At 51.5% G+C, this 11,844-nt stretch overlaps 1 protein-coding gene across 5 annotated transcripts in view; it reads right to left on the bottom strand.

Moving 5' to 3' along the window:
* Positions 1-460: 460 nt before the first annotated feature.
* The window catches only part of klhl4 (kelch-like family member 4), a 68,073-nt gene continuing 56,689 nt past the window's right edge, over positions 461-11,844 (bottom strand). For 3 of the 5 annotated variants that reach the window (XM_018733520.2, XM_018733523.2, XM_018733521.2), the window contains 7 exons: positions 9,834-10,046; positions 8,215-8,401; positions 6,461-6,685; positions 4,450-4,612; positions 3,730-3,942; positions 1,807-1,978; positions 461-1,122 (listed from right to left, as the gene is read on the bottom strand). In XM_018733520.2, the coding sequence (XP_018589036.1) occupies positions 1,063-1,122; positions 1,807-1,978; positions 3,730-3,942; positions 4,450-4,612; positions 6,461-6,685; positions 8,215-8,401; positions 9,834-10,046 (1,233 nt within the window). In that variant the 3' untranslated portion in view covers positions 461-1,062. Of the gene's footprint in view, positions 1,123-1,806; positions 3,943-4,449; positions 4,613-6,460; positions 6,686-8,214; positions 8,402-9,833; positions 10,047-11,844 lie in introns of those variants that run through there. The other 2 variants (XR_001965185.2, XM_018733522.2) reach the window with 2 other exon arrangements.

Here is an 11,844-nt window from a genome sequence, read left to right as displayed (position 1 = left end):
CACGAAAAAGAGGAAGTTTGCTGAAGATATTTTTTTAATGCGGTGGTTTAGCAATGAGTTTATTTACACGAGAGCATCTGTTGGTGAAAACTGCAAAAAGCTTTACAGTTATGTAAAATATCAATATGATATATTTGAAAATTCACTATGTTGTAAACTTCTTTTGTATTAGCTTAGCGAGTCAGGACACTTGTCACACGTGTGTAAATGACTTTGGTGTCACTCTGCGGAGGGCAAAAGAGCTTCTCTCCAAAAACATTTCTCCTTAGAAAATGTCCACTCTTGTTTCGTCTTCTAAAAATTGTCTTTTGCGTTTTCTAAGTGTTTCTTTCTTCTCTAAAATTATCAACAACAAATCTCTGACTATCCTACAAATTACAGTTTTAAGTATAGATGGTGCGTGAGCGATTTATTATTATTATTTTTATAATAATAAGGATAACAACAATAATAATAATAATATCATTATTATTATTATCATTATTATTTTTGCGCTGGACTGATTTTCAAAAAAACGTAACTCAGTGTTCTTGCAGTAAGTACATCATCCAAAATGTTCACAGTGTTCCAGTGTTGATCCCCATAAAAGAAACGAGTTAAAAACAGAATATGTACAAAGGGACAGAGAGGAGCGCCGCTTCTTCCTCACCACCTCGCAGATGGAATAACTCACATCTATGTCCTCAAAGTGATCTTTTAAAACTGTGATTGTTCTATTTACACGCTATTCCATGTCGGTCTTACTGTGGTCTTACTGCGATTTTACCGTGCTGCCGTCTACGCGGTGACGCCTGGTGGTCTCCGTCTGCCCAGTATTTCCCATCAGCCTCTTCACCTCCACGCGGTTCAGTAGCTCGTGTGCATCCAGTCAATGTAGATGTTGATTTAATAGTCAGGTCCAACCTCTCGGGTGAACGTCAGGGATACGGTCAGTGTCCGAGCGCACCGAAGGCGACCCCCCCTCCCCTGCTGCCCCGTGGAATGTTTCTCGTTGCTTAGTGTCGGTCATCGTACGTAGAACATTTCTCCACTCGGCTCTCGCACGGGGAGGCCTGCTGGTCCTCAGGGCAGTTTGACGACCACCACACATGCGCCTGCCCTTCCGATGTTCAGGGGCACCTCCTGCAACACACGCGCACGGTTAACGCGTCGCCAAAAAACACAGGGAGGCGTTTTCAGCTGCTCACACAGTCCTACAGTCTGCCTTCCTCCCCAGAGTCATAATGGAAAAAATGACATGTTTGTGCCAGAGACGACATGGAACTAAAAGTCACTGGTCAACGGAAGAGCGCTGGCTCCTGGACTTACAAACACAACTGGAACCGCAAGTCTGTTTGTAACTTGAATTGTTTGTAACTCCAAAGTCACATTTCCTACTAAGTTACAGTCAATGAAAGATGCCTCCATTTATTTGCTGCTCATCTTGCATATAGGCATAATAAGTAAAAATACTTATTAGTGTGTGAAGGGCACATGTAATAGCTCTCCATGTGTGTATTATGAAGGCGAAAGGCAAACACACAGAAGGAAACTGAATTCCGGGACGAATGTTGACAGTGATAATGCTCTTACTGTCATCGCACTGATGACTAACACACTGAAAATGTTATGCAGCTGCCTGTGTTTGTCTAATAAACTGCCAAGCACAATCAACAAAAGGGGAGGAAACTGAATCCAGAGGGCAGTTTCGACAACAATAACACTATGATCGGTGTCATGATGATGACTAAAGCGTTCGTGACAGCAATGACTAACACAGAAGCGGTGGCAGGCACTGGTCGAGGTGGGGTCTGGGCGCCAGCTTACCTCGGTCCACTCGTTGTTCTGCGCATCGTACGACTCCACAGTGTTCAGGTAGGTCTGCCCGTCATAGCCGCCGACGGCGTACAGCCGGTCTCCAAGCAGACAGACTCCAACAGCGTCCCGCGGGACACTCAGGGGAGCCACGGTGGTCCACGTGTCCGTCTTTGGATCATACCTGCAGAGACACGCACTGCTGTCAAGTGGACAGCGATGGAGGAGCCTGGAGGCCTGCAGTGTGTCCTTCGACCCCTTTACCTGCTTACTTTACCACTGCACTCGACACTGTATCTGTATTCATTCTCACTCTTCCGCTCTTATTTTTCTAATTTTCAGCTCTCACTTAGGCCCTTTGTGCACTGAGTTTGACACCCACGGTCTTTATGAATGCAAAGTAATAAAAGGTGATAAAAGGTAATAAAATCAAAACCTTGCAGATGGAAAGGCTGCTCACGGTCTGCGGTGAAAGTGAAGCTCTAGGCTAAAAAATGTCCCTCGTAGCTGTTGCTCATCTGTTCAATTCAGAAAAACTCAAACAATAATTTTCCCACCGTTTATTAGTTTCGCAGAACTAACTACAGTCTACAGCTGCGGTCAGAGATTCACGCACACGACCACAGCCAGTTTCAGAGCCCTTCATTATAAGGTTGCGTAACTGTACTATGTATAAAATCAAACACAATAAAGCGCAATCATAAATGCAAATGTAAATTTTTAAAAGTTTTTTTAAAGTTTGGTTTCAATTTTCGGCTCATGCTCCCGAGCACTTGTTCGCACACCTTTTGATTCAGGGTTCATTTAGGGTTGATTTAGGGTTCATTTAGTCCAAAAACGCAGAGTTACTCTTCACCAGCAGAGGGCGACAGAAACCCGAAGAATTCCCGTTTCCTGAGGTGACCACGCAGCGCCACCAGGGGGAACCCTTGAGTTCATGTCGCTCGCTCCACCTACACTATTGGTTTGTGGTACACTGGGCATTCTGGGTATTTCTGTTTTCCGCACAACATTGATCATTCGCAGGTGGCAGCCAGATCAAAAGCAATCTCTCACTGTAAATAGTTTGATATCGCCTTTCATTTTTCTCCGGGCACATCTCTGCGGGTGTGAAAAAGCTGCTCCCTGCATCGCTTCCCTGCTGCGTCACAGCGGTGGTTTCGGTGACCGTTCCTTTCAGCGGTCGCTCCCTGACGGAAGCGTGTGTGACCGCACTGCAGCAAAGTTTCTGCCAAAATCCAGCCCTGCTTTATGACTTTGACATGACACAGCAACGATGAGCATCCGTGCACATGTCGCCGCAAAGCGGAGGAGCTGTTGTTCAATGATACATGAATGGAAGCAGAGAGAAAAGTGCTGTGGTGTCACTAGATGCTTACATTTTCAGAAGTGAACCAAGAAGATGAGGAATATCAGTGTATATGTGAGGTTCCAGTCATATCACAGGTTCGATCCCCACCTCCGGCTGTCGTACCTTTGAGAGTAAGGTATTTACCCTATATTGCGCCAGTAGAAGTTTACACAGCCGTATAAATGGGCAAATAATTGTAACCTTAAGATTATAACTCGCTTTGGAGAAAAGCATCAGCTAAATGAATGAATGTAAATGTGAGACACAGATGCTGAGAGCTGATATATGAGCAATGAAGAATGATGAAGAGGGAAAAACAATCAAGAGCAAACGACGATGAAGAATAATATAGGGTGAAGGCTGTTCTTTCGTTAAGCTGCTTGCACTGATTTACCCTTTTATACGGCAGGGTAATTTTTACTGTATCAGTTCAGGGTAGGTTCCTTTACCGAGAGTACGACAGCAGAGGTGGGATTCAAACCTGGATCTTTTGTTTGTGAGGCAGTGACTCGAACCACGACGGCAGCTGCTGACTCAGAAAATGCCCATTGAAGGTGTTTGGTTCCAGACCCTTATGGCGTTACCTCTCCACGCAGTCCGAGAGCCGTGAGCAGTGGTTCGAGGCCGGTGCATCATGGCCTCCCACTGCGTACAGGAAGCCGTTATACGTGGCAACACCCACCCCCCCCCTCCTCTTGGACATGGGGGCGCACATACTCCACTTGTTGGTGTGGGGGTCGAAACACTCCATGGACCGCAGACACGAGCTTCCGTCTCGACCGCCAACTGCAAACAATCTGGAAGCGCAACCAGAAGGTGTAAGTTCGAGGGTAGGATGTAGCTTCTAACATCTTTAGCAGGAGAGCTTAATAGCTGAAAGGTAGGATATGGGAGACAGCGGGGGGCAGCGGGTGTCACGGTATGGACCACGGAGTAGGCCGGGGCAAATGGGGTACATGCAGAAATCATCTCTTGAGGAAACTCTCAAATGCCAACTCAATGCTAAGATAGTGCTAACTAAGTGTTCATTCAGTGCTAACTTAATGCTAACTCAGTGTTAAATCAGTGCTAACTCAGTGCTAACTCAGTGCTAACTCAGTGCTAACTCATCCTTCACTTCACAGAACGCTACGGAAAAGGAGCTGAATAACAGCTGCTCAGCAGCTAACGCTACACAGCGACATCGCCAGGCCGCAGCTTCCGCATCTCGGTTTGGCAATGTGCTCGTAGTCTTACGGGCAGCTGAATCGGGGAGGAGTGCGAGTGTTTCGCTGCTGTGCTCAGAAGGGGCCGAATGGCCTTACTTTCCGTTGAGCGCGGTCACTCCCACGGTGCTCCGGGGGGTCGACATACTAGCCACGTAGTTCCACTGCCTCGCCTGGGGGTCCCACCGCTCCACCGTGTTCAGGTAACTCCAGCCGTCGTGGCCCCCCACGGCGTACATGGGACCCTCCAGCACAGCGATGCCTGGGCAGAGACCACCGTGGGTGTGTTACGGCTTGGGATCTGGCCTTTTGACCATCATCATATCATCATCTTCTACAGTGGGACGATAGAGAGCGTCCTGACCAGCTGTCTCACCGTGTGGTACGGGAACTGCACAGTCTCCGATCGCAAGACCCTACAGCGAGTGGTAAGAACGGCTGAAAAGATCATCGTAGTCCCTTTTCCCGCCATCGACTCCTCGTACAAAAACCGCTGCATCCGCAAGGTCACCGGCACTGCGGACGACCCCTCTCACCCCTCTTATGGACTCTTCGCCCTGTTGCCATCTGGCGGGAGGTACAGGAGCATCCGAGCCACCACCAGCAGACTCCGCAACAGTTTCTTCCCTGAGGCAGTCAGACTACTCAACGCCCTGCTGCCTCCCAACGCTCAACTGGCACAGTCAATCAGCGAACCCAGCACTACGCTACACCACAACTGCCTACAGCTCACAGCCCATGTCCGCGTCCACGTCCTGTCCTGCGTATTTATTATTGTCTGGTACTCCGTTCTGCGTTGCACCACCATGGTCTCCGGAGAAACGACACTTCGTTCCGCTCTATACAAGCTGTATAGAAGAATGACAATAAAAACAACTTGAACTTGAACTTGATATCGTGAATTCTGAGCTCAAGTTTGAGAAAACACCTCAGTTCTGTCTGTCACCACAGTCAAAGCAGGAGACCACCACCTTCACAATAGACTTCCTGTATTGCAACAGGAGACCACCAACATCAGCACAGCATGACACCAGTTGTGGCCAACTCATCGCAGCGGAAAACCGCTAAGCTGCGTGTGAGCATTAGCAACTTCCACCGAGCGCGCTCACTGGAGAGCTTTGATCAGTCACTTGCTTTGACTGCTAAGACATCTTGAGCATGAATATTTGAAGACCCCAAACCATTGTCACTGGATGCATATTGCTCAGGCACTTATGTGGACCATGTGCTCTGCACCTTGGAGAGACTGGTCATCCCCAAACCCCAAACCTGATTACAGGAAGGGCTCCAATCACAGAGGAACAGTCCACGGTGCCTCCTCTGATGCTTCCGCTGCTACCTTCTCTGACCAACTTGATGGCTGCATTGGCCTTCAGCACAGTTTTGAGACCATCGAGGCCTTGAGCACCACTTTCCTGAACAGGTGATCATCTCTGCAGGGATGGCCCACCTCCGCCCACCTGAGTTCCCTGACACACGTCACCCGTCATTGTACATCTCGCCGATAAAACTGGATCCAGGTGGCCTTCTTCATCATAGACACGTTGCCAGCTCACACACTGTCTTTGTCAGGCAAGTCAGCGTTACGTTCATTTATAGGGGTTTCTCAAGGGTTTGGCGACGGGTTCCTGTGTGGGATGTGTACTTCTGCTTGTGAGCTTAGGTCTGTCACCGGAGCGACGCCACCAAACCCTGAGGTGAAGTAAGGGCTTCCTGTGCACGACGTGCTCCAACAGCTGCAAGCCACTTCCTGGCTGTTGTGCAAACAAACTCCACAAACAGGAAGCACATGAGGTGGGGCTCTATCTTTGGCATCGGTGCCAGACTGAGGTGCAAAGCATGTTCTTCTCAACCGCAAAAACAAAGCAGAAATCGCTCATGATAGAGGGAGAAAAATAGACCGATTATGAGAAGCTTGACATCGTTTTGTCAGGTTGTCCAGGCATCCCACCAGACAAACACAGCTTCTAAACCTCCAATGGTGTTGTTTACAACATTAGTGAAGAGAAGATGCGTGTTTCAGGGACACGCACTGCGCCAAGAAATGCGTCCACAGAAATGCACTCAGGCTACTTATAGTCACGTAAACAATGCGGAAGAGACCACTCACCAAGTCCGTGCCTGTGGGTCGACATTGGCGGCATGGTGGACCACACTTTGGTCACAGGACTGTAGCACTCCACCATGTTGGAGGTCTTGAGGCCGTCCCGGCCCCCCACCACGTACAGTTTGTTGTCGATCACAGCGACCCCGAACTGCAGCCGCCGCCCGTTCATGACGCCCACCTGGATCCACGTGTTGGTGCGCAGGTCGTACTTCTCGATGGTCGTGGAACCTGGAGATGAGCAGAGAGCCGGGAGTTGAGGAGCCTAGGCAGGACATGCGCATCTCCCGCGAGCCAACGCCCCAGCGACTGCTCCGCTAGGCAGGCGGCGAACAAATGGAGTCCGTTTTTTAGAATTTCACCTTGTTTCTTGCACCATCGGGCACTATGGATGCAATGGGCTTGAAGAGGGTAAAGCATCACACATCTCCTGACCTTCTTTACACCAGTGTAAGCCCTCAAAGAGATGCACACGCCCTCATGCTTGAGATCCTGCTACCCAAAGGACCTCTAATGTCAAGTACCCAGAGTCTTGGCGACCAGACCCCCTCACCCCCCTGCCCACCTCAACAATATTCCCTCCAAGGTGCCATAATTACCCCATTAATGTGGCCCATTAAAGACTCTTTCCAGGCCGGTCCAGATTGTGCTCCCAAGTGCTTGAATGTCATAAAAATCGTCCCTCTCTTTGTTCAGCTGTCTGCCGAGCTGCATATTACAGTTTCCTCACGTTCAAAGCAAGGTGTTAATGCCTGATGTTTCATTAATGGCGCGCTGCTCTCGGCTCACAGGGAGGAGGCGCTGTCTCTGCTACACGCTTTGCTGATTGGATCGTATTTCGGAGCCAAAGGGCTCCGAGCTCTAATGGCTCAATTAGATGCCCCCACTGCCTTCCTTCTTGACAATCAGCAAAGCGGCGCTGATGAAAGAGCCATTAGCTGTGGAAGGACAACAGGATGTGATAATTACTCTGCTTTGAGCACAGCATCGACTGTGGGCTTTGTGAGGACACACTTTTACCTGCCCAGAGCAGGGTTTTACACCGCTGTGGATGTGTGTCCTGCGCTGCCCTCTCTTGGCTGCAGGAACCCTTCTTCAGGGTTCTTATTATTCAGTCATCTCTCCCTGCCGTTGAATCTCAGAATTTCTGTTTTTTGACACGTTACAAAGAAGCAGCCGGCCACGTGAGGTACACACGGCGTTCTGCGAGCACCGCAGTCATCACGGGACTCTCGGGCACATGGTCCCGACTTGTGGATTGTGCTGTGCACATCACTTCTGAATTCTCTTAGCTGCAAAGGTCCACAAGAAGGGAGTTGAGCTTCATGCTGCATGGTGTGTGTGACCAGAACCCCCCCAAAACAAACACCCCCATATCAGATCTTATAAAGGCAATGAATCCATTCCAGTCCAGTGTTTTTGAACCCGGTCTCAGCATCATTTGTAGCAGACAGCTGTGGCAACACGCAAAATTTACTAATGGCAGTTGAGCCAGTAAATCACTAGTGGACTGATAGATGGATCCAACTAGACGGACGTCAGCGGATGGTGGGCCAGTCGGTGACACACCAGTCAGGAGGGGGAAAATTAGAAGGAAGCCAATCAATGGTACGCCAGTCAGAGGGGGGCCAATTGAAGGGAGACAAGCCGATGGTGGGCCGGTTGGTGACGGACCGGTCGGAAGGGGGCCAGACGGACGGCGGTGAACTGATGCTGGACCAGCATATCGTGCGAAAGGCAGGACTCGGCATGCACGGGACCTTTGGTGGCGTCCATGCCCCCGACGGCGTAGAGCGCCCCCACGGTGGACTTGCGCGGCTTGGTGCGGGGGCTCTGCAGCATGGGCCGGCGCTCGGGAAGCAGGTGATACTTCATCGCCTCCATCAGCAGCTTCTGACATTCCAGGTCTTCTGAAAACATCTTGTTATTCTCCAGATCAGCGAGGAGCTGAAATTGGACACAATCAAATGTGACACACGAAGTGTGCACTGAGGCGTGCTGAGAAATGCATATTTTCTACATGTAAATTCACAAATACAATTATTTTGAATATTTTGTATCTGCTACAGGGGGCGTGGTAGCGCAGTGGGTTGAACAAGGTCTTGCTCTCTGGTGGGTCTGGGGTTCGAGTCCCGATTGGGGTGCCTTGCGGCGGACTGGCGTCCTGTCCTGGGTGTGTCCCCTTACGCCCTTGTTGCCAGGTTAGGCTCTGGTTCCCCCGTATGGGACAAGCAGTTCAGACAGTGTGTGTGTGTGTGTGTGTGTGTGTGTGTGTGTGTGTGTGTGTGTGTGTGTGTGTGTGTGTGTATATCTGCTGCACTGCAGCCAAGATAATGAAAGAAACACGCTGGAAACTAAACGGACTGCTTTTGCATGTTCTGCAGTTCCCTCGGGTTTGTTAGCTTCGACTCACGGAGAATATCGCAGTACGACACATCGAGGGGACCCATCACTTTGTCCAAAAGTGAAGGAAATAAGAGCAGGACAGTGTGGTCCACCCGCAATGTATGTGTCGTGTCCAGAGCTCACCTGTCTGATGATGAAGAGCTCAGCGGTGTAGCGCAAGCACAGTTGAACATAGAACGTAATTCGATAACTTAGCTCTTCTATGTCTATCAATGTTTCTGTACTGCAACACCGACTGACTGCAGAGGAGCAGGGCGCTGCGGAGCAGGGCCTCCTCCCCTCCGTCAGAGAGGGGGGGCCTCCCGCCGCGTCGTCAGCCCCCTCACCTGGGCTTTCTCAGCGTGTCGCACACCTGTGCTCGGATGCTGTGGCGAGGAAGCGGTAAAAAGCTACCGCGATTGGACACATGCAGCTCGGAAACATGTTCGGGCTCCGTGTCGCCCGGGGGGCTTCCGGCAGGTTCCGTTCCAAGCCGCTATGCTGTGTGATGTGTGCTGCCTTCCCCTCGGGTGAACTCCGCTTGATATTCTGCGCTGCAAACGAAGACGGCGCCCGTACGTGTCTCCGCCAGGAGGGCCAGGCACTGCAGTGCCGCCTCTTCTGCGTCACTAACTGGATGCTCCTCGTGCTTCAGACGCTTGAAAACCAGACGCTATTTTTACCCCTCGAACGACGGCTGAAGGCTGACAAGTCTTTAATGATACATATTTGGGAGCGATGCGGGAGAACTGCTTTATTTTGTGCAAAATTGAAGAAAAATAATGCAGGAATCACATGTGATTGACACAAAGCCCTGATTTCTGTGTATGAAACGTTCTGTAGGTGTTTGTCCAGTAGTAATAAACGAATCTCAGCGTGTTTCAGCAGTTTTCCTATTGAAGCACTTCGGCCGCATCAAACAGCGGAAGCAAATAGACGGCAAAGTGGATAAACACGTACGATTGTCTCGCCGCGCTTTGGGTGAGGGGCTCACCTGGGGGGGCAGCAGGGGCAGGCGGATGTAGCTCAGAAGCAGGCCAAGGTCTTGCTGGCGCTGCTGCACATCCTGCCGCACCCACATCATGAGCGCCTGGAAGATGGTCTCCTCATCAGGGACGTTGATGTCGTCGCTGGCCAGGAGCTTCACGATCTCCGTGGTGGGGAGCAGGAGGAACTCCTGGTTCTGGATCACCTCCAGGAAGTGTTCCTGCAACGGATCGATCAGCGATGGTGTCAGCGATGGGATGAGCCATGATCGCATTGGCTGCTGATGGTGGCGCTAACTGGGAGGCAACAGGGTGTGTGTTGGGGAGCGCTTTCACGGTGGAAAGGTTCAGTGATGTCGTTCACATGGCAAATGTTGATGAAAACGAAATACTTTCAAGGTCAGCCGTCAGATCACGCCTACAAGCGCTTCATCTCTTAGGCATCGCTTGTGGTCATCATCTCGTATGTGTGGAGACAACATGGACTCGTATTTTCCTGTGATGTCGGGCTGAATGACACATTTTGCCACAAAGCCACAGCATCAGAGAGCCGTCTTTTTTCCCCAACCAAAAACTTTGAAAGACATTTTTCATTCTTTGGCTGTTTGATGTCATTGAAATGTTCTTCATCCCCAATCCGCCGCTGAGCTCCGAGCCACAAGCTCAGGCCGCCGCGCAGAATCCACAATGCTGTTGCGCTGTGGGATCGGCCGTCCTCACGCGCGCTTTGTAACATCCGAGAAGGAAAGAAGAAGAAAAGACGATACAAAAGCAGAGAAAATCCTCTCGCCCGCTCCCTGCGCGCCGGCCTGTTCCCTCGGTTGTTCTACAACTGGGATCTGGGCGCTTCGTGCAGAACGTGCGAGAGAGCGGCTCAAGAACGAGGCGCGGGAGCTTAGCGCTGATCGTCTCATGCCCGATCACAGAGAGCCTTCAATCCCTGCCTCGAAGGTCTCCATTAGACAAACACAGCGCGCTCCGCGAACCCGCCTAGCTGCGCGGCCGTGCCGCGGAGCCCTCAGTCGTGGCGATGGCGGGGAATCTGGAGAATCGAGGATGCGATGACCGCTCTGCGACAAACATCTGAAAACCACTCTTTCCCCGAGTGCAAGAATGAATGTAAATGAAGACAGAATCTCGTCATGTTGATGACAGGGATTCTGCCGACGGACCCAGGCGCCGGTGCGCGTTCGCGTAGTGGGGCAGGCAGGGGTCGATCGATGGGCGTACGCTGTTCCGAGGAGCAGACAAGACCAGAGCCGAGGTGATGGAGCTGAGAGTCGAGGAACCGGAAGACCGAACCCGAGGAAACACGGGACGGGAAACGGGGAAAGAGGCTTTCTCGCGAGCTGCGTCTTCTCTGGATGAGGCTCTGCGTCCGGGCAGCCTCTTTACGCCCTGCCTCCCTGAGCGGTCGCAGGTGTGTGCGTTGGATGCGCCGTTGGGGGCGCGACAGTATCTCTGATGGCGGAGCCACGCTAATCCACACGGGGGGTCGGCAAAACGACCTGCTCGGCCGCTGATCCCGTGTCGCACATTTGCTCTCGCGTCTTTTCTAGTTGTGTAGTCAAAATCGCGACGGATCAGCGGAGCTGCCTTACGGACGTCAGCGCGTTTATTTTTCCCCTCGTAGCCTCAGATTGCGTCCGCTGGGAAGCTACCGCACGCGCTCCATAGAAGCCGAAAAGAGAAACATGGTGTCGGCGCCGCGTTCCTCGCGCTCCGCGCTCGGCAAAGTGCTCTCGGTGTAATCTGTGCGCTGCCAGCAGCGCGGAATCTAACAGGATGTCACGATGCTGCAGTGCGAAGAGAGGAGCGGCGGCCTTTTCAGAAATAGAGGCGCTAACGTGCACCCAGAGGACGGCGGCCGGGGAGCGCCGCGGAGCTCATTGGAGGGACGGAACAGGAAGCCGCGCTGTCGCGTCCCCTCGTTGGATTAGGCTCTCGGCGGCGGCGGCCGACAGATGTTCCTTAGGAGATAAGGGCCCCCGTCGGCGGTGTCGCCGCGCTCCTCGGGAG

This window comes from Scleropages formosus, chromosome 13, assembly GCF_900964775.1.
Source record: "Scleropages formosus chromosome 13, fSclFor1.1, whole genome shotgun sequence".
NCBI classification, from domain to species: domain Eukaryota; kingdom Metazoa; phylum Chordata; class Actinopteri; order Osteoglossiformes; family Osteoglossidae; genus Scleropages; species Scleropages formosus.
The sequence above is the reverse complement of the archived record's forward strand: the minus strand, read 5'-3'. Positions and strand labels throughout refer to the sequence as shown.